The 24262-nt window shown below is 54.8% G+C and overlaps 10 protein-coding genes and 1 non-coding gene across 11 annotated transcripts; 5 read left to right on the plus strand and 6 right to left on the minus strand.

Moving 5' to 3' along the window:
- The first annotated feature begins 98 nt into the window (after window positions 1-98).
- Window positions 99-1302, plus strand: N656DRAFT_780870 (clathrin adaptor complex small chain). The gene is made up of 2 exons (XM_064815460.1): window positions 99-343; window positions 414-1302. Exons 1-2 carry the CDS (start codon window positions 275-277, stop codon window positions 930-932), a joined length of 588 nt encoding a protein of 195 aa, XP_064668648.1. The 5' UTR covers window positions 99-274; the 3' UTR covers window positions 933-1302.
- N656DRAFT_780871 (uncharacterized protein) lies at window positions 972-1732 on the minus strand. Its single transcript, XM_064815461.1, has 3 exons — window positions 1479-1732; window positions 1355-1416; window positions 972-1295 (listed from the first exon to the last, which is right to left on the minus strand). The coding sequence occupies exons 1-3, from the start codon at window positions 1705-1707 to the stop codon at window positions 1194-1196; spliced, it is 393 nt and encodes a 130-aa protein (XP_064668649.1). The 5' UTR covers window positions 1708-1732; the 3' UTR covers window positions 972-1193.
- A 410-nt stretch (window positions 1733-2142) lies between these two features.
- On the plus strand, window positions 2143-6384 carry N656DRAFT_799379 (leucyl-tRNA synthetase; the record flags this gene model as incomplete). The annotated part of the gene is made up of 14 exons (XM_064817865.1): window positions 2143-2247; window positions 2314-2417; window positions 2567-2598; window positions 2654-2704; window positions 2782-2853; window positions 2907-3174; window positions 3228-3395; window positions 3462-3520; window positions 3591-4031; window positions 4087-4444; window positions 4512-5468; window positions 5519-5585; window positions 5644-6141; window positions 6205-6384. 14 exons carry the CDS (start codon window positions 2143-2145, stop codon window positions 6382-6384), a joined length of 3360 nt encoding a protein of 1119 aa, XP_064668650.1.
- A 673-nt stretch (window positions 6385-7057) lies between these two features.
- Window positions 7058-7579, plus strand: N656DRAFT_799380 (uncharacterized protein; the record flags this gene model as incomplete). The annotated part of the gene is made up of 2 exons (XM_064817866.1): window positions 7058-7220; window positions 7446-7579. 2 exons carry the CDS (start codon window positions 7058-7060, stop codon window positions 7577-7579), a joined length of 297 nt encoding a protein of 98 aa, XP_064668651.1.
- Window positions 7580-7947: 368 nt separating this feature from the next.
- N656DRAFT_712502 (diphthamide biosynthesis protein 3) lies at window positions 7948-8280 on the minus strand (the record flags this gene model as incomplete). Its single annotated transcript, XM_064811817.1, has 2 exons — window positions 7948-8010; window positions 8083-8280. The coding sequence occupies 2 exons, from the start codon at window positions 8278-8280 to the stop codon at window positions 7948-7950; spliced, it is 261 nt and encodes an 86-aa protein (XP_064668652.1).
- Window positions 8281-13943: 5663 nt separating this feature from the next.
- N656DRAFT_780874 (tubulin-domain-containing protein) lies at window positions 13944-16091 on the minus strand. Its single transcript, XM_064815462.1, has 7 exons — window positions 15987-16091; window positions 15803-15843; window positions 15687-15713; window positions 15552-15627; window positions 14953-15483; window positions 14475-14898; window positions 13944-14420 (listed from the first exon to the last, which is right to left on the minus strand). Exons 1-7 carry the CDS (start codon window positions 16009-16011, stop codon window positions 14195-14197), a joined length of 1350 nt encoding a protein of 449 aa, XP_064668653.1. The 5' UTR covers window positions 16012-16091; the 3' UTR covers window positions 13944-14194.
- Window positions 16092-16673: 582 nt separating this feature from the next.
- On the minus strand, window positions 16674-18686 carry N656DRAFT_780875 (uncharacterized protein). The gene is made up of 4 exons (XM_064815463.1): window positions 18586-18686; window positions 18362-18524; window positions 18087-18296; window positions 16674-18019 (listed from the first exon to the last, which is right to left on the minus strand). The coding sequence occupies exons 2-4, from the start codon at window positions 18501-18503 to the stop codon at window positions 16851-16853; spliced, it is 1521 nt and encodes a 506-aa protein (XP_064668654.1). The 5' UTR covers window positions 18504-18524; window positions 18586-18686; the 3' UTR covers window positions 16674-16850.
- A 206-nt stretch (window positions 18687-18892) lies between these two features.
- On the minus strand, window positions 18893-18978 carry N656DRAFT_t99. The gene has a single exon. It is a non-coding gene; the product is annotated as a tRNA-Gly (tRNA).
- A 558-nt stretch (window positions 18979-19536) lies between these two features.
- Window positions 19537-21656, plus strand: N656DRAFT_780877 (uncharacterized protein). The gene is made up of 2 exons (XM_064815464.1): window positions 19537-20204; window positions 20344-21656. Exons 1-2 carry the CDS (start codon window positions 19828-19830, stop codon window positions 21335-21337), a joined length of 1371 nt encoding a protein of 456 aa, XP_064668655.1. The 5' UTR covers window positions 19537-19827; the 3' UTR covers window positions 21338-21656.
- On the minus strand, window positions 21577-22966 carry N656DRAFT_780878 (uncharacterized protein). The gene has a single exon (XM_064815465.1). The coding sequence runs from the start codon at window positions 22812-22814 to the stop codon at window positions 21921-21923; it is 894 nt and encodes a 297-aa protein (XP_064668656.1). The 5' UTR covers window positions 22815-22966; the 3' UTR covers window positions 21577-21920.
- A 95-nt stretch (window positions 22967-23061) lies between these two features.
- Window positions 23062-24099, plus strand: N656DRAFT_168730 (uncharacterized protein). Its single transcript, XM_064808733.1, has 3 exons — window positions 23062-23359; window positions 23457-23920; window positions 24025-24099. Exons 1-2 carry the CDS (start codon window positions 23235-23237, stop codon window positions 23857-23859), a joined length of 528 nt encoding a protein of 175 aa, XP_064668657.1. The 5' UTR covers window positions 23062-23234; the 3' UTR covers window positions 23860-23920; window positions 24025-24099.
- The last annotated feature ends 163 nt before the right edge of the window (window positions 24100-24262 follow it).

Genomic DNA, 24262 nt, shown 5'->3' on the forward strand with positions numbered 1-24262 from the left:
GTACCGGCAGGCAAGAACGACCCCTGGTCTCACCTGGGCGCCAATAAGAAATCCCATCAGACCCCAGCGCACGGACTGCAGGGTCCACAGGTGCCTGTCAGCGATTCACGGCGAGCATTCCGCACGTCATGATCCCTTGCTGGGCAGCTAATAAGGTCCACGCCCCAGGACCGCTCAGTCCTCCCGGCGACACCACGAGCTTGCATTCCCCCGGTTCTGGAGAGCATCATACAAAAGCAATGTCCACCCGGTTATAGCACACCGCCCTTCCGCCATGATAAACGCCTTCCTCGTCTTCAACGGCCAAGGCCAACCCCGCCTCACCAAATTCTACACCCAACTGGTCCGTCTCACCATTCCTCCCTGTGTTGCCCATCCCGTTTGACTCCACTAACCACATCAACCATGAACAGGACACCTCGATCCAACAAAGACTCATATCTGAGATCTTCACCCTAGTATCCAACCGACCCCCAGGCTTCTGCAACTTCCTCCCGTTGCCGCCCCTCCTCGCGCCGCCGCCGTCCTCCAACTCCTCGGTCCAGGAGCAGCAAGACGTCCCCTCGCTCGTCACCTACCGCAACTATGCGACCCTCTACTTCATCGTCATATCCACGGCGACCGAGTCGCCGTTGGCCCTGATCGATCTGATACAGGTCTACGTTGAGGCGCTGGACAGGCTCTTCGAGAACGTGTGCGAGCTGGATCTGATTTTTAACTTTGAGACGCTGCATGCAACGCTGGGCGAGATGGTGGTTGGCGGCGTGGTAATTGAGACGAATACCGAGCGCATTGTGGCGGGCGTCAAGGCCCAAGGGACCGTGGCGAAGAGGCCGGTGAATGAAGGGAGGGGAGCGGCAGGTGGGGGTTTGGGTGCGGGTTTGGGCGCAGGACTGGGCATGGGTGGGAATTTTGTTTGGCATGGGCGGTGATGGATGCTTACTGGTTTGACTGATCTGGCGTTGGGAAAGGAGTTTATGGTCATGGTGACACATGAAAGCATGACAGCAACCGGGGAGGGAATCAGGAATGAACTGGGCAAAGCTGCCGTACCTTGGCAGACCGTCGTGGCCATGCTATTGTTGCCTGGGTATCCTAACGCCAAGAACTCCGTCATGATGGAACACTAGTGTACAACTTGAGGGAGGGAGGTGAGGCAAGCAAGTATGCTTGACAAAGGTAGCACACCAAGGTTACTTGGTGCTTGGTTGGGACGGAATATACCTGTCCCTGCGGTCTAGTTTTCTGGTCTCTTCGGTAAAGACACCGAAGAAGCCATAGAACTTTTCGCGGATCTGAGCCAGGAGTCAGACTGGGTAACACAGAAAACCAGAGGACAAAGGAAGATCCTCACCGGGTCGAAAGGTGTGGGCACGTCTCTCCAATCCATAAACAGTACCATGTATCCCAGGACGACTAGCAAAGATCGGATTCAATATGTGACACCGATGTAAACTGTCCAGTTGAGAGGTTCTTACAGGTGATCGAGAAGAGTTGCCCCAGCCTGACCATCTTATCCCATCGCGGCCGGGCAGTAGCAAGCTTGAGTCTCCGCTTGTACTTCTTCTCAAATCGGAGCTGCTGTTGCATCGACATGGATTTCAAATCCGGTGGCCATACTTTTTTTAGTTTTACGGTGCCTGAAACTGCTGAGTTGGCCTGTGGTTTTGTGGCCTGCGCTAGACGGCGCACAAGTGTGGGAAACATCGCGGGACGTTTTGATGCAGGCGGGTGTCGAGAGTAACTGGGAGTCGAGAGAAAATCAAGCCTCGTCTCACTCAACTTCTCAAGAGTCGTCCGTCATCCCGCGATGCTCGGCAGGGGTTTTGTACTTGGGTGGCTAGTGCAAGGGGCTGCGCCACACCTTACTTGGGGTAGCCCCACTGTGCCTGATGCACCGGCCGGCAAAGACAGCCCCGCGTGCCCCTCCATCCCCGCTACCCGCTGCCCAGTCTTACAGGTCGAGGCACTCAAAATTTCCGAAGATATCTGACTCAAAAGCTTGTGCATCTGCGAGATCGGCCCCTTCCTCAAAATCCCGGTGGTCCAGCAAGGCAAAATTAAGTCGATTCCTACGGTTTACTGCTGAGCGTAACCAAAGTCTCTGTTTCAGCAGCAGACCGCGGATTTCTCGATTTCGACATGGCCGACACCACGGTGCCTAAGGCCATGGAGGCCATGGCAATATCGAAGACGAAGGAGCTAAAGGGCACCGAAAAGCGTGATACCTTGATTGAAATTGAGAAGGTTCGGCATTGCTGCTTACTGGCTGAGAATGAGGAGTGACAATTAGCTGACTGGGTTTGCGCACAGAAATACCAGTCCATGTGGGTAGAGCAAGGCGTCTTCGAGGTAGATGCGCCATCCATCGACGAGTATCCCCTGGGCTCAATCAGCGCCGATGAGCTTCGCGAAAAGTATGTTATATGCAGCGTATCACTGGTTGTACCGGAGCACGAGCCGAGGGCAGCATGGCTCTGCGGCTTAGGCGGCAGTCGCGTGCTCCTAGCAGGGACACATCGCATACTTAACATGAGGCGCGGGTTGCTGATTACTGGCGGATTAGGTTCCCCAAGTTCTTCGGCACCATTGCCTACCGTACGTTCGCGAATCTAAGAACTCCCCTGGGATAACGTATTGATGCGGCTTCCAGCTTACATGAACGGCCGTTTGCACGCCGGTCATGCCTTCAGCTTCAGCAAGAGTATGGTGCTCCGGATATCTGAACATAGCTTAGCCACGGCAGCAGCCCAGTATCCAGGCTGACTCTTAGTTTTATAGTTGAGTTCCACACCGGGTTTGCCAGGATGCAGGGCAAGCGCTGCCTGTTCCCCCTGGGATACCACTGCACAGGTAGGCCGATCATCTTCCCTTTCGAGCTCCAAACAAGATCTGACGCCATTCAGGATTGCCCATTAAGGCATCGGCCGACAAACTGGTCAAGGAGGTTGAGATGTTTGGCCGCGAGTTCGAGCGGTACACAGAGGACGCCGATGAGGAACCTGCGCCAGCTGCCCCTACACAAAAGGGGGCCAAGGAAGACCTAACAAAGTTCAACGCCAAGAAAGGCAAGGCCGCTGCAAAGACAGTTAAGGCCAAGTACCAATGGCAAATCCTAAACTCGGTGGGAATTCCGCTCCAGGAAATTCACCTGTTCTCGGACCCCCAGTATTGGTCAGTTCCGTTGATTCCCCCCACTCTCGAACGTGAGCTCAATGTTCAGCCAGGCTCAAGTATTTCCCTCCCGAATGCAAAAAGGACCTGACCAATTTTGGCTGCCGGATCGATTGGAGGCGGCAATTTGTGACGACCGACGCGAATCCATATTACGATGCTTTTGTCAGGTGGCAGATGATTCGTCTGAAGGAGCTGGAGAAGATCAAGTTTGGCAAGCGGTATGTTGAACCTTTGCCCAGATGTTTCGGTTGATGCCCAAGCCTTGCCCAGCTGATCATCCACAGCTATACCATCTATTCCATTAAGGATGGCCAACCCTGCATGGACCATGACCGGAGCGAAGGTAAGATTTTCTCGTAGCTACCTCATTTGGATTTTGGACTCGAGTCTCATGCCTCTGACTCTCGGTACAGGCGAGGGTGTTCTTCCACAGGAATATACTGCCTTGAAGCTCAAGGTGGTCGAATGGGCGCCCAAGGCTGCCGAGAGCCTTAAGGGCAAGATCCCCGACGGCGTCTCTGTATATCTGTGCCCCGCGACTCTCAGGCCTGAGACCATGTACGGTCAAGTCTGCTGCTTCGTCGGACCGAGCTTGAGCTACGGAGTTTTCATGGCTTCTGAGAAAGAGTATTTCGTCATAACCGAGAGGGCTGCCAGGAATATGGCGTACCAGGGCATTTTCGAAAATGAGGGCGTCCCTGAAAAGGCAGCAGACATCGTGGGCTCTGATCTGATTGGTACCGTGGTACATGCTCCTCTCAGCTTCCATCCCCAGGTCCGTGTCCTTCCTATGGAGTCCGTCCTGGCCACCAAGGGCACCGGTGTTGTGACATCCGTCCCTTCTGATTCCCCAGGTAAGTAACTGGTTTGGCGCCGCTGTGCTGAGTATCCAAGCTGACCGTCAGCCAGACGACTTCGCCATGGTCACTGAGCTCGCCAAAAAGCCCGACTTTTACGGCATCAAGAAAGAGTGGGCAGAGTTGGAGATCATCCCCATCATCCAGACACCGACCTCTGATCTGCTGGCTCCGCACCTCGTCAAGAAGCTCAAGATCGCTTCCCCCAAGGATGCCAAGCAGCTGCAGGAGGCCAAAGAGCTTGCCTACAAAGAGGGTTTCTACCAGGGTATTATGAAAGTGGGCGATTTCAAAGGCGAGAAAGTGGAGGTCGCCAAGCCCAAGGTGAGGGAGCAGCTGATCCAGAACGGAGAGGCCTTTGCCTACTCTGAGCCTGAGAACAAGGTGGTCTCGAGGTCCGGTGACGAGTGGTAAGTTTATAAACAACACAAGGAATAGAACATCGGCATTGCAGTTTGCTGACGCAGTGTCCCCTAGCACCGTTGCCCTTCTCGATCAGTGGTATCTCGACTATGGCGAGGACTCTTGGCGCGATATTGCCTTGGATTATGTCGAGAACAAGGATGGCAAAGGCCTCGAAACCTATTCCTCGGACACACAACACGCTTTCAAGGGCGTCCTCAATTGGCTGAAGCAATGGGCCTGCGCAAGAACATACGGCCTGGGTTCTAAGCTTCCCTGGGATCATAACTTCCTCGTGGAAAGTCTGAGCGACTCGACTATCTACATGGCCTACTACACGCTCGTCCCTTGGCTGCACAAGGACCTCTTTGGAAGGGAAAAAGGCAAGGGCAATATCGCCCCTGAGCAGATGATTGACGAAGTCTGGGACTACGTCTTTTGCAGGACCGAGTTAACAGATGAAATCATTTCCAAATCTGGCATCCCCAGGGCGACTCTTGAGGGGATGAGGAGGGATTTCGAGTACTTCTATCCTCTTGACATCCGAGTCAGCGGCAAAGACCTGATCCCCAACCACCTTACCTTCTGGCTGTATAACCACATCGCTCTCTTCCCACGGGAATACTGGCCTCGCTCAGTGCGTGCGAACGGGCATCTCCAACTGAATGGCGAGAAGATGAGCAAATCGACTGGCAACTTCATGACGCTGGATGATATCGTCAAGAAGTATGGCGCCGACGCTGCTCGTGTAGCCCTCGCTGATGCTGGTGACGGAATCTCGGATTCCAACTTTGTTGAGGATGTGGCTGATAACACGATCCTGAGATTCTACACCAACAAGGAGTGGATCGAGGAGACGGTCAAGGACGGCAAACTGAGAACCGGCCCGCTCAACGACTTCCAGGACGCCCTCTTCGACAATGAGATGAATGCTCTGGTGCACGAAGCGAGAAAGCAATACGAGGAAACTTCATACAAGTTGGCGCTTAAGGCAGCTCATTACGACTTCTTGAACGCCCGTGATACCTACAGGTTCGTAGGGCTTTTGATCGTATAACGATTCAGCACTGACTGTTAGATAGGGAGGCCTGCAATGCGGCCGGCATTCCCCTCCACAAGGACCTGGTCTACAAGTACATCAGACTCCAGGTACGTCTTGATTGGCTATTTCCCTCCGGCACTGCAGCCATTTCTAACGCTTTTCCAGGCTTTGGTCCTCACCCCGATTGCCCCTCACTGGGCAGAATATGTGTGGCTTGAAGTCCTTGGCGAGAAGAAGTCGATCCAGTGGGCCGCCTGGCCCGAGGTGCCTGCCGCTGACCCGAGTCTGAGCGCTGCCCGCGAGTATGTCCGGCAGACGGCGTCGAACATCAACTCTGCCGAGGCGGCGCAGCTCAAGAAGATGGCCAAGGGTCGCCAGAGTGACTTCGACCCCAAGAAGCCCAAGAAGCTCACCATTTTTGTGGCCGAGTCCTTCCCAACCTGGCAGACAAAATACATTGAGTTGCTGAAGGAGGTGTGGGATCCGGCAACAAACTCTCAGAAGATCGACGACAAGGAGCTCAACGGCCGGATCGGCAAGATGGGCGAAATGAAGAAGGCGATGCCGTTTGTGCAGTCGCTCAAGAAGCGCCTTAGGGATGGCGAGCCAGCCGACGCCGTGCTTGGGCGCAAACTCGCCTTTGACGAGAAGAAGATTCTCCTGGTACGTCTGCTCGAACTGTTTCGTCATATATGTGTATAGGCATACTGATCAGCGAACCTGTAGGCCATGGTTCCCGGTCTTAAGCGGACCGCCGGCCTCGAGTCGGTGCAGATCCTGGCTGTCGAGGAGGGCAGCAACAAGGGGAAGGACCTGACGGCCAACGGCGAGGAGGTCGAAATCAAGGCCCCAGCTGCCGAGTCGGCACTGCCCGGGCAGCCTACTTTCTTCTTTGAGAACATCTAAACTAGCATGCTCACCATGGTAGCGTTGCTGCTGGGATTTCTGTTCTGCGAGATATGCGCTAGATAGCGAGCTAAAAGGGGCACAGTGGGTCTGGATGTGTTAAAATAGATTCATCGCGTGGTCATATTTAGCAAATGACTTTGTCATTAAGGCTTGGAGGCGTGACTTGTAGTCCCGTCCCGACCAAGGACTACGAATGTATACGAAGCGTTGAGGGTGAAGACCAAGCTCGGACCTCACCCGTATGCGGTTCAGGGATATCGCTGTCAAAGCCGGAGAGTGCCACCGTCCAACCATACAGCTGAGAACCTGCTTCATCTATTCAACAGATGGACTGACTCAGTCGATTATAGCACGATGATGCCCTTGTGCATTGCTGACGACTCCAACTAAGCCCGTAGCTGCCCTGCTCCGCGAGCGCCATACTTCCAAGATTGCTCCCCAGATACACATCCGGAGTGATTGGCTTATTAACTTGCGAGTGTATGCTCCCCAGCTTTGGACCTCAACCCTCTTCTCTTGAACAGCTCTCACGCAAGGGAGGGCGGCACTCGTTCAACCAACACAACCCCTTTTCTCACCGGTATACCTTTTTCAAAACCTCCCAGTTAAACCACACAGCTTCGTTCAGCGCAGCACCAGACTTGTCCACCCGATACTGCGAGCGTACAAAATGCGTCCATCAACCCTCTTCTTGTTCCCGGCCCTCGCCGCCCTGGCAGCGGCCCAGACCAACACGCAGACGGTCACGGCGACAGCTACCCAGACGGGCAGCGTCATGACAATCCAGTCGACAATTCAGTCCCTGACGACGGTGTACCCGACCACAGCTCAAAGTGAGTTCGAGGGCATTTTTGAGTGTTGCTTTCATGTCCCCACCATTCTCGGCGGGCACGGGCATTGTCGTGCCCGAGGCCAAGCTTGTGTTTTGCGTACCACCAAGCTATTTCCATTCCCATCTCATTTGCCATAACCCATTCCAGTGATATGGTTCATGTCAATCGTATTGTGCATCTGTTGCAGAAGGCTGACAGATGGGGGTTCCCTCAACAAAAAAATAGCTGCCCAGACCACTGTCACCGCCACCGGGCAGACTGCCACCGTGGTCCCGACCGCAGGGGCCAATCTCTTGAGCATCGAAGCCCCCGTCGTGGGAATGATGGTTGGATGTGCATTGGGCATGGCTTTGCTGTGATGCGGGCCCGTTGTTTGGTCCATCTGGAGAGTCCTTGACAATTGAGGGACTGTGGTGTGGCAGGAAGCCGTGTAGTTGCACAGGGTGTGGGTGTGTGTGCTCGCGCGTGTGTGGGTGTAATTGTTCGGTTGATTCGGTGCATGTAGATGCTATCCCATCCTTCTCCGCAGGAGCTGGATTTTGAGAAGAGAATCTACTTTCCTTCGGCTCCATCGTTTCCTCGCCTCTGCCAAATGTTATAGACGTGTTGTGGTCTTGGGGTAATGCTGCTTCCCTTGATCAAAGGGACAGCGAAGTGGTCTCGGGTTCAGATAATGCAATCTAGCCGCTCGAGTATACAATCCAGTCTAGAGCTCTGGACGTATCGTTCAAGCAGCGATAGCCACTTGCGCAGTCTCTTGCTCGGTCTCGGGCGGCTTTGGCAGATCCTCCTGTTTTCACCGCCCGTCAGCGACCAAGATTCACTCACAGTAGGGCATAGTGATGGACGGATGGCTGCGTACCATTTCAAAGATGACCTTGATCATCAAGCTACAGCTTGGGCACACACCTATATCCTGGCCGTCGCGCAAATCGGCCAGCGATATCTCGAATCGGTCGCCGCAAGGGCAGGGGTAGTGGTAGATTTGCAGCGTCTCGTCAAAGGTCATGTCCTCAATCTCGACCTCGTCGTAGATCGAGTATTGTTCGTCGTCAGCCATGCTGATTAACTTCAGCGTCCTTCCCTCCCTCGATCTGGAGAATATCGTGGGATGTGTCAATTAGGAGCCAGAACGAAAAACGTAGTACGCGATGACTCGGCCCTTGATTGGGGTGGGTTATGGAGTGGTAAAAAAGTTGGCGGGGCAAAATCGCTATCTTATCTTTGAACTGGTGTCCGCTGCGCATCTTGGCATGGAGGAGCTCGACTCACAAGGCTGAGTGAGCAGATCCACAATTACCTCCGTACACAGAGAGAGGGTACCAGCTACCTACAGCATACACTACGTGTACAGGCCGAACACCTTTGGTACATAACGTCTTCGTACATTCAGTATGCACAGCCTGCTCGCCCCAAGTAGATAAATACGGTTCCAAGGAAGGCTGAGATAGAGCATTAGGAATTAACGAAAGGCCGAGGGAAAGATGAGTCAAGGAAACGATCAAAGAAACCCCAGTGAACGTCCAGCAAATGCAACATAGGAAAACACCATCACATCGACATGAAACAAATGACAAAAATACTAAACAGAAAATGGAAAGTAATGGATAGTGGAAAAGGAGAAGATAAGCGAAGGGGAATATAGAGTAAAATAAAGTAACGTAACGCTCATCACCATGAAGCTTTCCACTCACACATTCCCCCACCTCAGCCCCGCGACTAGCCTGCCTCGCTTCAAGCTCAAGTCCACCCACTCATCTGCCGTTTGTTATGTCCACCTGCCTTCACCTCATAGAGCCCTCCCCCGTAGCGGTAGTACACAGCCTCACAACCGGCGTCTCGAGCCTCACACATAAGCCCGGCTCAGGACTGACTAGCAAGGTAATTGGCCGCCTGCAGGATGGTAAAGAGAAACCGTCAGCCCCTGATCCAGCAAAACAAAGGGAACAAACCAGGCAATGTTAGGCATTAAACCCTCAGTCCCCTAACCCTCAGCCTCCCAGTCGCCGCCCCACCACCAAAGGGAGAAGCAGAAGCAAAAGCAGAAGCAGCAGGAGGCTTGTCTCGGTTTATGCTTACCCTCTCCAAGTCATAGTCGTACTTCTCCAGCGCGGCTAGCGCCTCTTGTCTGGGGTATCCCATACCCGTCAGGTTCTTCAAGATGGGATCATCGTGCTCCCCTTCCTCGGTGAGCGCCCTGCCCGGCGCAGGGGGTCGAGCGGCGGCATCAGCAGGAGCAGCAGCAGTGGAGCCATTCCTCCCATTCCCGGTTCCGTCACCGTTTCCGTCACTGCTAGCAGCCAGCGTCTGCGACGAAGCAGTAGGCGTGTCATCCAGCCCAGCGAAGATAGCATCCCAATCGTGCGAGTCGGCTGTAGACTGAGGTGCAGGCGGGGCCTTGGCTTGGCTAGCTGCTGGGCCAGCCTGGTTGGTGGTGATGGGTCCGGCAGCGCTTCCCGCGGCAGAGGCATTGGACAGTGACCCAAAGTCGAAGGTGCTTTCAACGCCAAACGCGGCGCTGGTATTGGCAGACTCGCTCTTGGGCTGGCTCGGCGGCGGGCTGCTATCAAAGACCGGGTTGAAATCGTCGAGGCCAGAGCGGGAGATGTTGGCAAAGTCGTCATCTGCAGAACCTTCCTTGGCGTCTTCCAACCCTTCAAAGTCATCGTCGAGATCGTCGAAGACAACCTTGGATGCGGTGGCGCCGGTTGCGGGACGGCTCGCCGTATTGGTGGCAGTAGTAGCGCCGGCTGACCCAAAAATGTCATCTACATTCGAACTGCTGAGGTTGTTGAGGTCGGACGAAATCGTGGCGGCGGCAGGCGTTTCGCTGTAACGCAGTGTCAGCTTAGCAAAAGTAGAGCCGACAAGACAAGCCAGCAAATCAACCTAACGGCTGTTATCGTACCTCGTTGCTGGTTGCTCCGAAGCAGCAGTCGAGGCGGCGGCGGCGGCGGCGTCCGGTGAGGATTTGGAGACGGTCGGGGAGGCCGAGCTCGACTCCGCGGCCTTCTCAGACAACTTCGGGGTAGGAGATGCGGGAGCGAAATCATCGTCGAAGCCGCCCCGCTCACTCTCCGAATCCGATTCATCATCACGTTCAAGCTCCGAGATGGGAGGGAACTCAGCGTCGAATCTTGAAAAAGCGGTTGCCGTGTCGTTGCTTGAAGTAGCTCCGGCCTTCGCTTGCTTGAAGCTAGCAAAGGCAGACTCGAAATCTTCCTTGGCTTTCTTCTGGTCAATAGCAAAGGGGTCCGATTCGTTGCCGGCCAAGGGGCTCTTGTGCGACTCTTCTGCGATCGCACCGAAAGCACTAGAGCCAGGCTTAACCTCCGTCGCCGAAGTCACGGATGCCCTAGTCGGCTCCGACCCAGAGCCAGATGCTGCACTTTGCCCAGTCGGTGCCGGCTCGATAGGGGCAGCGTTGGCATTTGGGTGCAGCTCGTGATTCGTCTCTGTCCGGCTGAGAGGCGGTGAAACTTGCCGGGGAGTGCCCAGCGAGTTGGCGTTCTCAGAGAAAGATGGGAACGCAAGGGCCGACGGCTCAGCGGCCACCGTTGGTTGACGGCTGACATTGGGGCTGGTCGAGGCAGGGGTTGCAAACGAACCTGCGCTGCCAGTCGAGGTGCCCGTGTTATGCTTGAAAACTGCGGCAGCTGCGGTTGGCGGCGTGCCGGACTGGCTGCCTGACCCTACAGGGCCAAACACATCGTCAAACGTCTTATCGGTGAACGACCTAATAGGAGGGGAAAAGGTGTTGCTAACGTCGGTGCTGCCCGTCCGCCTGAAGAAAGGGTTATTACCGCTTGCGGCTGACAGCGCGGGGCTAGCGACCTGTGTAGGAGGGGGTGGGCTGGAGCTGAGCTGGCGAGCCAGTTCCTCGTTGCTCTTGGTGAGATCTTCCACTTCACTCCTTAGCTTGTCCCTTTCACCCTCGTTAGTAGCGAGTTGCTTCTTGTTGATGGCAACAAGACCCCTCTGCTGCCGGGCTTCGGACTTCAGTTTCTCGATTTGAGGCTTCAGCTGGCTAATCTCAGCATTCACCATCCGAATCTTCTCCTTGAGATTCGCATTCTCTTGCTGATCCGCCTGCAGGGAAGTCAGTATCTGGCGATGCTGGTTCATCAGCTCCTGATAGCTGGCATCCACCATGGCGAACTCGGCTTGTAGCTTTTTGGTTTCGTTCTTTGATGTAGCCAGCTGGGTCTCTAGGGAGCGCACATCCTGGGCCTCCTTCTCGTACATTGCGCGAAGTTGGGCAAGGCGCTGCTCAAAGTTCTTCTTCTGGGCGCTGGCTTGGGTCAGCTCGTTCTGTGTAGCGGTGCGCTGGGCCTGCACATCCTGCACTTGTTTGGTAAGCGAGCCGATTTGGTTCGACAAGTTGGCAAGCTCAGTAGTCTCGTTATTGAGAGTCTTGCTAATTTCAGGCTCATTGTCACCCAGAAGGTCGTCCTCCGCTGTAGATGCCAATACAGGCGCTGGCTTGGTCGTGGCTGAGGTGTTAGAGCCCCCGGTAACCTGCGCGGTGAGACCGCGACCAAAGGATGACGAAGGGACGAAAGGCTTGAACGTAGAAGTGGAAGGAGACGGCCTGGCAGGAGACGATGGTGCTGCTGGACTCATACCGGTCGCAAAGGGGTCGCCCCCGGCCGATCCGCCTGTCCCAATGGGGACCTGGGCCGGCGCTGGCGGCTGAGGGTTGTCCAGGCCAAAGAGGTCATCCAGAGCAGAGGGTTTGGGTTGAGGGCGTGGCGCAGGCTCGAAAGCCGGGACAGCAGGCTGCGGCCGGGGTTGGGCGCGCATGCTTGGTGGGACGAGGTTAGGTGGAAGGGTCGCCGGCAGGGCCATTGGCCCATCCCGCTTGCTCCTCAGTTGCCTTATTAGATACATCGCGACAGCGAACTCATCCCTTGACAGGCGGCCTTCCGAATTGATGTCGGCAAGATCCCAAATCTGAGCGAGGATATCCTCAGACAGGTTCGACTGACTGAAGAACCCCACAGCTTCTTCGCCCGTGATGAAACCCTTCTTGGCCTTGTCTAGCTCATCAAAGAGCTGGTCAAACCTTGCTTTATCGGCAGCTGTAACTAGCCAGTCCCCGGTCGACTGTGCTGCCACCGGAGGAGGTGCAAGCGGGCTGCCTGTCCGCATCTGCGGTAGCGCTGTCGGGCCGGTGACCTGTTTCGGGACGGCCGATATGGGCGGTGTAGCCGTCGTCGGAGATTGTTGTCTAGGAGCGCTTGGGCCGATATGAGCACGCCGAGTTGCTGCCTCATAAAGAGCAGCCGGCAGAATATTTGGCAGGCCGCGTAGCGCCCCTGTCTTCATGGACGTGAGCAGATGCATGGCGATGACGAACTCAGTCAATACGAGGGCACCGCGCTGCTCAGTATCCGCAAGCATCCAGATGCGGCCCAGGACTTCGTTCGGAAGACCCGACTTCTCAAAGATCTGCTTGGCTTGCTCGCCAGGAAGCATGTTGCCTTGAAGCGGCTGCCGTTCAAACAGGCTCGCATATTGGGCTACCTTCTCGGGCGTCAAGGGTGGGATTCGGATGGGGGGCGGAGTGCCCGTGCCTTGAGACTGTAGAGCAGGCGGCGGCGGAGGCGGGCCTGGAAGGGTAGGCGTAAAACCATCGAACCTCGGTAAGGGACCCGGTTGTAGCGCCAGATCAGGCGTCGGCTCGCGACCGGCCTGCGCATGCCCAATAAGCCGTAAGACGACGCCAAAGCCGGCTGGTGTGAGGAAGCCCCGGTTCTCCTTATCCGCAATCTGCCATATCTGTGTTGAACCTAATCGTCAGCTCCGGTTTCCCCACCCCAAGCTGTCCTTTCGAAGCGAAGCGAGCTTCGCAAACTGACCTCTCCCAGAATTCTCGAGTCTAATCGGGTCTTCTCAAAGAATTTGACGGCAACCTCTCCTGTGACGACCCCTACGTTATCTGAGTCGGCCTGGCGGAATAGCTGTCCGTACACCTGTTTCTCTTTGGCGCTGAGATTGAGGTTGGGTGCCCCTGAACCATCATCTTCGGTCAGCGGAAAGTCGAAAAGTGTCGCAAAGATGTCATGGAGAAGCAACAGGATGGACAGGAGACTTACCCGCATCAACCGAAGGATCGGAAGCCATTGCGAGAACCAGCTGCACCTATAGACTGTGGAAATGATAAAACAAGCTGTTTGGCGCGACGGCAGATTGGGATATCTGCAACGCTGGTTACTGCCAGTTCACGCCCAGATTTTGTGGATTTAAGCCAGATCGTGGTGAGATTGTACCGAGAGAGAGTGCGCTCAAGAAAACACAGCAGGCATGCAAGTGCTCTGTGATATTGCGCATCGGAGTGGGGGGAGAATCAACGAGGTGCATCCGCCTCGCAACGTTCTGAATGTGAGGCTGGGATTGCGACGCTTTAGCAGTTTAGCTCCCTTGGGCAGCCGAGCAGGGCCAAACAGCTTGCGGGAAAGTCCGCTGCGTGGGTCTCTCAAGTGCGTCCAAGCGGCTTGGCGCGAACCAGCTCGCTGATTGGATGCCAGGAATCCAACCAAGCCAGTCGTACAAGAAGTGCAGAACTGCAGCCAACTGCGACTGCAGCGACGGTCGACAACAGAAGACAAAAGCTTAATAATTGGTGACCACGACGCTTGAGCGAGCCGTCTCGGGTCGAACTCAAACTCGCCACAGGACGGAGTCAAGTAGACTCTACTGTAAGCACAGCGTTGATCGGCTGGCTATACGCCTCCCAGTCTCGCCAGTATTCGCAGTTTGGTCTTGATTAAAAGTAGACTATCAATTTCTGTCTAACAAAGATAACCCACAGATACGCGCTGGCCAAGAGGATACCCATCGTTGTAGAGCTCCTCTGTCAACAGAGTCGCGTTCTTAAGAGGTTAACAGAAGGACTGTGTAATCGGGTGCCCCGAGTAGTTGATCCGGGGTAGTAGCCTCTCCACTTGCTGAATTGGCAAGTAACCACCAATCTAGTACTCGGCCTCAACCTCCTCACCCTCCATTGAGTCCGCAGCAACTTCCTCGTAGTCGCGCTCCAGAGCCGCAAGATCCTCGCGAGCCTCGGAGAACTCACCCTCCTCCATGCCCTCACCGACATACCAGTGCACGAACGCGCGCTTCGAGTACATGAGGTCGAACTTGGACGACAAAGCAGACCAAGCCTCGGCAATGGCAGTGGTGTTGGAGAGCATGCACCTAGCACAGAGTCAGCAACATGGCTGAGTAGGATACAGGGAGAAGCAAACTTACACGGCCCGGTTGGCCTTGGCCAAGTCGCCGTTGGGCACCTGGTGAGGAGGCTGGTAGCAGATACCAAGCTTGAAACCGGTAGGGCACCAGTCGACGAACTGGATGGTGCGCTTGGTCTTGAGCGTAGCGACAGCGGCGTGAGCGTCCTTGGGGACGACATCACCGCGGTACAGAAGGCAGGTAGCCATGTACTTGCCGTGGCGGGGGTCACACTTGACCATCTGGTTGTTGGGCTCGAAGCAAGACATGGTCATCTCCTGAACCGAGTTGGCCTCGTGGGCGGCCTTGGCGGCCGAGATGACGGGCGCATACGCAACCAGGGGGAAGTGGATGCGTGGGTAGGGGACCAGGTTGGTCTGGAACTCGTTCAGATCGACATTAAGGGAGCCATCGAAGCGGAGCGACGCAGTGATTGAAGAAACAACTGCAACATGTCAGTCACGCGTAAAAGGGCAGCACTGCATGGCGGCAGCCGTACCTTGAGCGATCAAGCGGTTGAGGTTCTCGTAGTTGGGGCGTTCAAGACCCAAGCTACGGCGGCAGATGTCGTAGATGGCCTCGTTGTCGACCATGAAAGAGCAGTCAGCGTGCTCAAGGGTGGTGTGGGTTGTCAGGATCGAGTTGTACGGCTCCACGACCGAAGTGGCGGTCTGGGGGGCGGGATAGACGCAGAACTCGAGTTTGCTCTTCTTTCCGTAGTCTACTGAAAGGCGCTCCATGAGCAGAGCACCGAAGCCGGAACCCGTACCACCGCCGAACGAGTGGAAGACAAGGAAACCCTGGAGGCCGCTGCAGTTGTCGGCAACCCGGCGCACCTTGTCAAGGACCTGATCAATTAGCTCCTTGCCGACCGTATAGTGGCCGCGAGCATAGTTGTTGGAGGCATCCTCCTTGCCAGTGATCATGTGCTCGGGGTGGAAAAGACCGCGGTAGGCACCGGTCCGGACCTCGTCGACAACGTTGGGCTCGAGATCGCAGTAAATTGTCCGTGGAACGTATTTGCCGTTGCCTGTATGGAACTCGGTTAGCACTACGTTCATAATCATTCGTCTTGCTTACAGAATGGGACGACCGTACCTGTTTCGGAGAAGAAAGTGCTGAAGCCGTGGTCGGGATCAGCCGCCTTACGCTCCTCAGTGAGGAAGCCATCGGGCTAGTAGTGCAACTATCAGCGATAGGTCCAGGTATATATGCAGAAGACATAACACGTACCTGGATGCCGTGCTCGAGGCAGTAAAGCTGTTGGAGGTCAGTATCGCGAGCATCGGCCAAGAACGGCAGAAGGGACGCAGCCGATCAAATCCAGACGGTTGGGGAATCAAGCATACCTCCCAGCAGGAGTTGGCAATCTGGCAACCAGCCTGGCCGACTACACGCAGACAAAGTCAGTATAATGTCGACTGGAGATGAAGATTGAGGTCCAGGGCCGCAAGTTTGCGTCGAGTCGCCAAACCTGCGGTGAGAGACGGAGCATGCCACTCGAGAAGAAATTTAAGCAGGCGGTCAACGTACCGTTTAGGCTGATAATCTCACGCATCTTGGTGGTATAGTCGAGAATATGTGCAGTGAATAATGGATAAGATGAGCAAGTCGAGAGACAACTGACGACCCAAAAAGACGGCTTGCAGACAGTACTGCAGAGTGGAAGAGTGGAAAATTGGGGTGAAGCTCTGGCTTTGGGTCACTGTGGTGGGGAAATGATTGTTGACAGAGCGTTCCCCAAATTAGGAAAGTCACGCCCGCGTCACACAATGGCTCGTGCGCACGCCAACCAACGGTGTTGTGTCCCGACTCTCGAGTCCTGACTCCTGACAAAGTTGACAACCCTGTCACATCAAAAAACGTAATGGAAGCACCTCAACAGTGACAAGAACTTGGAGAATGGCGCGATATTCACAAATCTAGCGTGAGCTTGTTAACAAAGAATGCCTCAAAATGGCTTGCAAGCAATGAGGTGGAAGGCAAAAAGGGAGCCTGAGGGTTAATTCATCAAAACAAAATTTTTGTAGATGAAGCCGCTGCTGCAAAAAAGCAAGCGAAATGTCGCGTTTAGACTCGGCCAGTCAATAGGGCGACAATCGTAATACCTCTGGTTAGACGGGTCCCCAATTGACAGGGTACGTGTACATACAATACAATACAGAGACATCGGCATGAACTGTTGACCATGTGTCAACGATCGACGCAAAAGGAGACTCTGAAAGAAGGTGCATTCAATCATTCTCAATGTGTTCGCTTATCAACGATATTCAGGTAACGTTATGTATACACAGCCCCCTAGCCCGTCATCAAAATCAAGAGAATCGGCCAAAGTGCACAGTCCACAGGCAGCAGAGCAAGCCTTGCACTTGTATGTACGAAGTAACGTGCCCATGACTATCCGCCCAGAAACGCCTTCTGCGTGTTCCTCGCCTGCTCCGAGCTAAACGCTTCCAGCTTGACAGCCACCAAGCAACACTCCACTGCCGCCTTCCCATTTTTAGCCCCTTGAATCCTCAGCCTCCACTGTCCTGTGCGCACAATCCACTCATCCATCATTCCGCCCTGGGTATCCACCCTCCTCCGCTTCCTCGATAGCGACAGCGACCCAAATTGCGGCACTGCCCCGGCTCCAGGCGACGATGACTCCCAGCCTCCGGCCGTCGGCGGCCCCTCTTCATGCGATGCCACCCCAGGAGGAACCATCCACGGCTTCCCGTCCAAGTTGACGCTCGCCTCCGGATCCAGCACTACCTTGACAAGGTCCTCGCTCAGCGGCGTATTCCCCGGGGTAGCCGGCTGGCTGCTCGCACCACCCTTGGCCATCAACAACCCTAGCGGCTGGGTGGTAGGCGGTAAGTTCAGCTTCGTGGCGAGGACCTCAAACAACTTAGTCATGCGTATCCGCGCCTCGCCGAAGAACTCGGCCCGCACACCGCCGACGCTATCACCAACTTCAGTAACGCCGTTTGAGGCGGAGGCGGAGGCGGAGGAAAACAACAGCCGGGTGCTCTCGTCGCCAATCTCCAGCACCAACTCGTAGGCACGGTCGTCGACATACGGCCGGGCATAGTTGACCCATCCGGCAAGGGGGTCGGCAGGGGTGGGTTCGCGGGCGATGGTGATGCCGCTCTTGAGAATGTCCTTGAGGCGGATTACGACCTCGTCGCGGCGCCTCGCGAGGTTGAAGGAGATGCTGTGTGGGATTAGCCGCTGCTCAAGGCCCTTGAAATTGAAGTAGCGGCAGTCGCGAAGCAGCTCGGCTCGGTGGGCCTCGCTGCGGATGGCGACGGGGTAGCCGCGCAAGAGGTGCAGCAGCTCGGCGAAGATGTCGGCGCTGCGGCCAGGCACGGACGGCGGGACGATGGATGGCGGCCGCAGCAGGTTTTCCCGGTCGAGACCCGGGAAAAGGTCCTCGGGCCGGGCGAAGAACGCGGCGAAACCGAGGGAGAAGAAGTTGGGCGAGTTACCCGGGTCCTGGAAAAGCTCTCGCGGGATCTGGAATTGGCGGTTCCCGATGGTGGTGTAGAAGGACTCCTCGTATAGCTGGGACATTAGCTTGGGCACTGGTGACAAAAGTCAGTGCCGCGCTTTCAGGCGAAAAGCATTCGTAGCACGAGGCGGGCGTCTCACGGCTGTAGAACTGGGCATCGGCAAAGAGGCGCACAAAGTGCGTCGAATCCCGCGGTTGCACATGGTACCCCTGGAGATGCAGCGAGATGTCTTTGAAGGTGCCCGGATCTCGGTCAATGTAGAGGGTCTGGATGGCCGAACAAGGGTCTTCGCCCCTTTCCTCTGCCTGCTTTATTTGGCACTTGAAGTACTGAGAAAAGTATGACGGGGCTGTGAAAGCCGGTCAATGGCGCCGTCAGAATGGGTCGAATGGATGGCATCAAAGAATCACGCACCGTCTGATGAAATCGATGCGCCAGAGAGCTTGAACAGCTCACAGCCAATCTGTATGGGAAAGACTCGCTCATGCGGCAGGATGTGGGGGATATGGTTAGGGTCCTCGGTTGTGCTAGAGTCGAGCATCTCAACTTGGTGCATCGGGTGACGAGAAGACTACCGCTGTTCGACTCAGTGAGCTTCACTTCATGAGAGCCGTGGTATGCGACCAAGATACAGGTACCTTAAACCCAAGGTAGTTGCTCGTTCGCGAGAATGCTCACAGTGTCATCTCACCTTTCAGGTCAAAACGCAGTTACAAAGATAAGGTCTGTACGTTAAGATGCTGTATGGTTACATTGAGTGAAGTAAGATCTCCAGTGTCAGCAACGGGCAGCCGTGGTACCTTCGTACTGTACATACTGTGCGTATGTGCACTGTGCCGCACTTGCATGCCGCTCGGGCCACATCTAAAATTCAATGAAGGAGGTTTCCTTGGGAGTGAAGTTGTCCATCCCATCCCAGGACAAAAAAGTGATGTTTCGTTCAGCTGCGCGATCCGAGATTCGAACTCGGGTCCCTCGCTATTCCAAGATGTGATGGGAAGCGAATATACTAACCACTGTACTAACCGCGCGTACTTGGAGCATAACTATCAAAATTGTCCTCCATGGTCCCTCTCCACCAGGTTCTGTGGTCGTCAGACCGTCCGTGGGGCTTTTAGGGGTTGAAAACCCTTCACCGTTTAACATCATGATGCAGACATTCGATGCACCACCCTGCTTCGCATTCCAGTGCCAGACTCGAGCCAGACTGCCGGCAAGGCATCCAGGCGAAATCTCGCATGTATTTGCTTCGTGTAGCACAAAGCAACATCTAACCACCCAGATAAATTAGTTGACAAGGCGCAGATGGGAGGCTGCAGAAGGTTGCACCTCGAAATCCGTTGTTTGTCCCAGCCGGGCGGAACGAGCTACCTGCCCGGAGACGTTGCAGTAGTTGATTGGCAGACGGATGCGGGTTGCAACGGGGCTTGCATTCATCATGGAGTATGCCTCTTGCACCCTACTGGCCTAACACATTGGAAGGTCGCCTGCGGGTTACAAGATCGTATCTACCATGCCTTAAATGGCATGCTCGACTGCGCTTCTGCCGTTGCTTCGCTGGCCAATTGCTGCACTGAGGCCGAGCGTGGCCGATATCACCGGCCATTGTCACTGGACAATGCCGTCGCCCGCCGGTCTTCTGCCTGGACTTGGGAAGCACAAGGCCATTGTAGGAAGCCAGAATAATGATGTCCCGAGATATTACCAACTTGGCTGCATTATGGAGGAGGGGAGGTAGTGATCGTCGTGCCGTTGAAAAGCTCCTCGGCTCCCTCCTCTCCGTCTCTAGCGATCTCGTTCTCATCCTCATTCTCTTCTCCGAGTCAGAAGCAGAAGTTTAACCTGAGCACTCAAAGATAGTTTATACCATTCCTTCCATGATGGCGTCCCAAGATCAGGCAACGTTGTCAAATGTTGCAACTTTTCTTGACGCTGGCCGCGAACTTTTCGCGAGTCCCAAGAACCAGGATGTTGTGGCCTTCGTCCATGACATTATCCAGAAGAATCAAGTGCTCGAGACGAGCCTTATGACACTATCCCTCAAACTCGCCGAAGAAACGTCCAAGTTCAGTCATGAACGGGGTGAACTGGACATGAAGCTACAAGGAGCACAGGAAGACCTAAAAAAGACCAAGGAGAAGATGAATAACCAAGTCAGCAAGCTTTTTCAAGAATTGAATACAACTCGGGACAAGCTCCAGAGGCTACAAGCGTATTCAGTAGAGCTGACTTCGGTGTCCAAGGTTACCGGAGATATGTATGTTCATCTTTGTCCTCTCAAACTGCTCCTTTTCCTCACACCCTCTCCTATTTCTCTCTGTAGCCTGATTTGTTCCTTACTGTTCTCATTCGATGCCATTTTCTTCAGGAACGAAGCTGACAACGCGGGCATGTAGAAAGTCGCGTCTCAAGAACATGTACTCTTTGGCCCGCTCCATAGCTGAGGAGTACTTCAATGTTGAGCTCCCCAAGCACCTCGCAGATGATGGCTTAGTACAGGGCAAGCTTGCGGACCTCAAAGCCGTAACACAGATCCCGCTGCCCTTGTCAAACAGTGGCGAAGCAAAGCAGATGCGGCAGGCCGCATTTCTTGCGGTCTTAGCCCGCGAGATGGGCCAGAACATCTTTCAACCGACTTATCTCTTCAGCGACAACAAGGAGCTCATCGAAATCTTGGAAGACCTTGCCGAAGATCCCTCACGGCCGGAACGGGAGGCTCACTTACGATCCGTTCTTTTAGCTGCGACTGAATGGGTTCCACACACAAGTGCGATCGAAGCACGCCACATGCAAGCAGTTGTGCAGACCGTGTTGAACTATGTTTTAGGTTTGGTCCCAAAGGAGAAGCAAAGCACCTTTAAATCCAAGCTGGAGAACCTCTGCAAAAAAGCGTGCGAGGACTGGAAGGTGTTTCAGAGGCTTGAGGGGAGAGTCGAGTTGGACTTCAAGCCAGATGAGGACGAGGAAGACTGCTGGCTTCCCCTCTTCGACCCGTCATCACCGCTTGAGAAGGAACCGCGCCAAAAGCGACGGCAGAACGGCGTTGCCTCGGGTTCAGGGTCCGAAACGAAACCCACAGTCCTTGACAAAGAAACCGAGATTGCCGCAGCGAGCCGCGCCCGCGACCTTGTGGATGCGGTCGCGGTATGGCCGGCTTTCTACACTTACAAGGGCAACGATCGTACCCCCCTGGTTTTAGCGCAGGGCTACCTGCTCACGCCCAGCCAGATCGCAAAAGCGAAGATGGAATCGAAAGCGCAGTCGATCTCTGGACACCACCGGAGCCAAAGGACGAGGCAAAGGGCGATGTCAATGTCAACAAGTCCGTCGGCGGGCACTACGCACGAAGGCACCCACGAAGGCGAGAGACAACAGAATGGTTCTTTTTAGCCACCGGCTCTGGGAATGGGCAAAGAGGCTCCTGGGGGTGAAACACTGAAAACCGACCGCGGCGACCGGGATCACCATAGGAGGACAAATATTGGCTTTCAAGTTGTGTGACAATATGTTGAGAGAAGCAGCGAGGGCAGTGTGCGCTACGTCTAGGAAAGGAAATCAATCGATAGTGGAATTATGCAAGCCAGACTCCTTGAGCCAAGTTCACGGTTACTGTTCACCTACTGCCAGTGTACTGTATGTACCCATGTATGCCTCTAACCCTGACGTCGGCGGGACCCCTTGGAATCCAAAATCAGAACGCTGAGATCACTACAACGTGCCAATCCCTAGATTGAATGGCTGTTTAGTAACACCTCCATGACTGAACGTTGATTGAGATGCTAGCAAAACCAGGCTTGTTTAGTGCATGTAGAATATGCCGACTTTCCAGAATTATATAGGGTTAGGGTTGACGTAATATATCTGCGCACATTCTCTCTCCCCTACGGCGTATCCATCACTCTTGCTGAGTCTTGCCTTCATCTCCTCATGATATAATTCGCACTTTCCGCCCTCAGCACCACATTCCTTCCGACTAAGGGTACCATTGAACTGGCTGCATCTCTTCAGGGAGATGAGTGAAGGCAAAAAGCGAATCCAACTTCAAACCCTCCTCCAATTTGCTCAGATTCGCAGAGTCCACCTCTTTAGGAATCTTGCCCTTCGCCTTTGCCGAAACATTGTACGTTTTTGACCGCTGCTCTTCGCCCACGAACTGGAACTTCCTAGCCACGTCGTACCACCAGTCGACTTTCGCCTTCAGATCGAACGAAACCTTGAAGTTGGCTCTGTCCGGCCTCCTGACGATGATGGCCAGGCCATACGAGTCGGGAATATCCTTTTCCTTTGGGTTTTCCTGAATAGACCATTCCACGCGGTCATCCCCCTTTCGACTCATTCCCCCGTCGCGGAGCGTCTTCAACGCCCTTTCCGTGATCTTCACCCTGGCATGCCTTTCATACTCGGACCCCTTTTTACTTTCTAACCCCACCACGAACTTGGCCGGCACCATTTGCCCGTCCATTTCCACCGACCCGTTGATTGCTTGCTCACGTGTCTCGCGCACGGTGGTGGGGAGGAAAGTGATGGACGTCCCCTGCGCAGGCGCGTAGGCGCCTACGAACGGATCCTCGGCCGCGGTTGCCTTGGGATCCCTCTCGAAGCGGAACTTGAGACTGAGTTGCTTGAACCGTCGGCTCTTGTCGCCGCTCAGGCTGCCGTTCCCAAGCTCGACGCGGTAGACCAGGAGCGTGGCGGAACCCTCGCCGGGCGCCCACTCGCCGTGAAGGACGAGCTTCTCGCGAAGGACGATACTGAAGCCGGACGCTTCGACCTGGCTGATGTTATCGGCGAGACGCGGCCGCCCGGTCGTGGTAAGGTCCTCGAGAAGATTGAAGGACAGTACAGAGTCGACGTCCGATTCGCTCATATTTGGGGGTCTTGATGGTGACAACTTTAAGTCCCTTATGTGTAGCTGGGACCTCGGTGATGCTCCACGATCTTATTGCTAGCTGCTGTCTCTGGAACTCACGCTGAAGTACGGCGTAGAGAGCAAAGCACATTGAGCCGCAGGATGGGCTGGGGCGGCTATGCAGCCGGGTTTCGGTCCAATCAGCGGAGATGGATGCCGCGTGCTATGAAGGGCGGGGGTGGCCGGGCGGGACTTGGGAGTTGGGAGACACATCGTAAGCATTTGAAGTGCTGCGGAATTAACTTCGCTCGCCATAAATGAAACTCCCAGTCGGCTTTTTATCAGAGATTCATCACCTCAATCTGACGGAATAGGGAGCAAGTCCCTGCGATCGCGTACGGGTTGTTGCCTCCTCGAGTTCATTGATACTTAGCCAGCATGTCAGGATTCTACCCTCTGGGAGATATCGTAACCTCCCTGGAAGAGAATCCCGAAGTCTTGGACTTGTCAACTACGAAACACGCCAAGCGGTTGCGCAAGTTCAAGATGTGGTCTACAAGATGGTACTTTGCTTAGAAAATCTCGGGGGAGGCCGGCCCATGCTACGCTCCTGCCCGACACCCTCCACGTCCTGAGAGACCCACTCACCAGCTCGGTCAGGGATATCAAGAGATGCCTCGAGGCCTTTCAAGAGACGTTCCAAGATCTCGGCTTCGACCCTTTCAACTGCGGCTGGGAAACTGTCTCGCGCCAAGCGACCGAAACCTACGAGAAAATCTGCAGGGACCAAGAGAGCATGGTCAAACTCAAGGCCTCCTTAGGCAAGGCGAGCAAAGCGCACGAGAAGAACCTTCCAGTCAAAGTTGTCCGACCAAGCATCAGCTTGAGCGCAATCGATGGAGGTGATAGCTACCACGATGTAAATTCGATACGAACGGAACCAAGGGGTGATCCAGGGAGCAAGGCTTCTAAGTTGATCGAGTCGAAGCGGGATATCCCGGAAAGCCTTAACCCTCCGTGGGCACCAAGCGTTTCTCGACGGTTCGACCATTCCGCTTCTTGAGGTACACGCTAACCCTGAGCGCAAGCAGCTTGTCCGTGGTGCCTTTGCCGCTGTTTTCAAGGTAGGGTGAAGTTCCAACGCGGCACTGGCGGAAAGATCAAATTACCACAATGGAGGAAACCTTCAAGAAAGGCACCGCTGACAGGACATGACTCCGAACTCTAGGTCTTATCCCATACACCACAGCCGGATCGAAACGGTTTTTATTGCCTTGTGGACGCATTATCTATCCCGGTAGACCAGTCACGCGAGGGTCGGTTGCTGGACGAAATCATCTTTCAGCAGCAGGTTGATCAAGCCTTTGAATGGTGGCTGGACCCTGCCCTGTTCGCTATCCTCATATCTGTGTTGGTTCGACAAAGTAGGATTTCCCCGCCTTACCTATGTTCTACTAGGTAGTACT

Source organism: Canariomyces notabilis (assembly GCF_033297395.1).
Source record: "Canariomyces notabilis strain CBS 508.74 unplaced genomic scaffold N656scaffold_16, whole genome shotgun sequence".
Taxonomy (NCBI): domain Eukaryota; kingdom Fungi; phylum Ascomycota; class Sordariomycetes; order Sordariales; family Chaetomiaceae; genus Canariomyces; species Canariomyces notabilis.

What these genes read in the sequence shown, in the direction of transcription:
- N656DRAFT_780870 (XM_064815460.1), top strand. Translation starts at nt 275, where the DNA reads ATGATAAACGCCTTCCTCGTCTTCAACGGCCAAGGCCAACCCCGCCTC. An exon ending in CCAAATTCTACACCCAACTG is followed by an intron (nt 344 to 413) that starts GTCCGTCTCACC and finishes AACCATGAACAG; the next exon opens with GACACCTCGATCCAACAAAG.
- N656DRAFT_780871 (XM_064815461.1), bottom strand. Translation starts at nt 1,707, where the DNA reads ATGTTTCCCACACTTGTGCGCCGTCTAGCGCAGGCCACAAAACCACAG. An exon ending in GCAACTCTTCTCGATCACCT is followed by an intron (nt 1,417 to 1,478) that starts GTAAGAACCTCT and finishes GATCTTTGCTAG; the next exon opens with TCGTCCTGGGATACATGGTA. An exon ending in TGCCCACACCTTTCGACCCG is followed by an intron (nt 1,296 to 1,354) that starts GTGAGGATCTTC and finishes CTCCTGGCTCAG; the next exon opens with ATCCGCGAAAAGTTCTATGG.
- N656DRAFT_780874 (XM_064815462.1), bottom strand. Translation starts at nt 16,011, where the DNA reads ATGCGTGAGATTATCAGCCTAAACG. An exon ending in TTGCCAACTCCTGCTGGGAG is followed by an intron (nt 15,714 to 15,802) that starts GTATGCTTGATT and finishes GACCTCCAACAG; the next exon opens with CTTTACTGCCTCGAGCACGG. An exon ending in CACTTTCTTCTCCGAAACAG is followed by an intron (nt 15,484 to 15,551) that starts GTACGGTCGTCC and finishes AGTTCCATACAG; the next exon opens with GCAACGGCAAATACGTTCCA.
- N656DRAFT_780875 (XM_064815463.1), bottom strand. Translation starts at nt 18,503, where the DNA reads ATGCACCAAGTTGAGATGCTCGACTCTAGCACAACCGAGGACCCTAAC. An exon ending in CGCATCGATTTCATCAGACG is followed by an intron (nt 18,297 to 18,361) that starts GTGCGTGATTCT and finishes CGGCTTTCACAG; the next exon opens with CCCCGTCATACTTTTCTCAG. An exon ending in CGATGCCCAGTTCTACAGCC is followed by an intron (nt 18,020 to 18,086) that starts GTGAGACGCCCG and finishes TTTTGTCACCAG; the next exon opens with TGCCCAAGCTAATGTCCCAG.
- N656DRAFT_780877 (XM_064815464.1), top strand. Translation starts at nt 19,828, where the DNA reads ATGGCGTCCCAAGATCAGGCAACGTTGTCAAATGTTGCAACTTTTCTT. An exon ending in TCCAAGGTTACCGGAGATAT is followed by an intron (nt 20,205 to 20,343) that starts GTATGTTCATCT and finishes GCGGGCATGTAG; the next exon opens with AAAGTCGCGTCTCAAGAACA.
- N656DRAFT_780878 (XM_064815465.1), bottom strand. Translation starts at nt 22,814, where the DNA reads ATGAGCGAATCGGACGTCGACTCTGTACTGTCCTTCAATCTTCTCGAG.
- N656DRAFT_168730 (XM_064808733.1), top strand. Translation starts at nt 23,235, where the DNA reads ATGTCAGGATTCTACCCTCTGGGAGATATCGTAACCTCCCTGGAAGAG. An exon ending in AAGATGTGGTCTACAAGATG is followed by an intron (nt 23,360 to 23,456) that starts GTACTTTGCTTA and finishes CAGCTCGGTCAG; the next exon opens with GGATATCAAGAGATGCCTCG.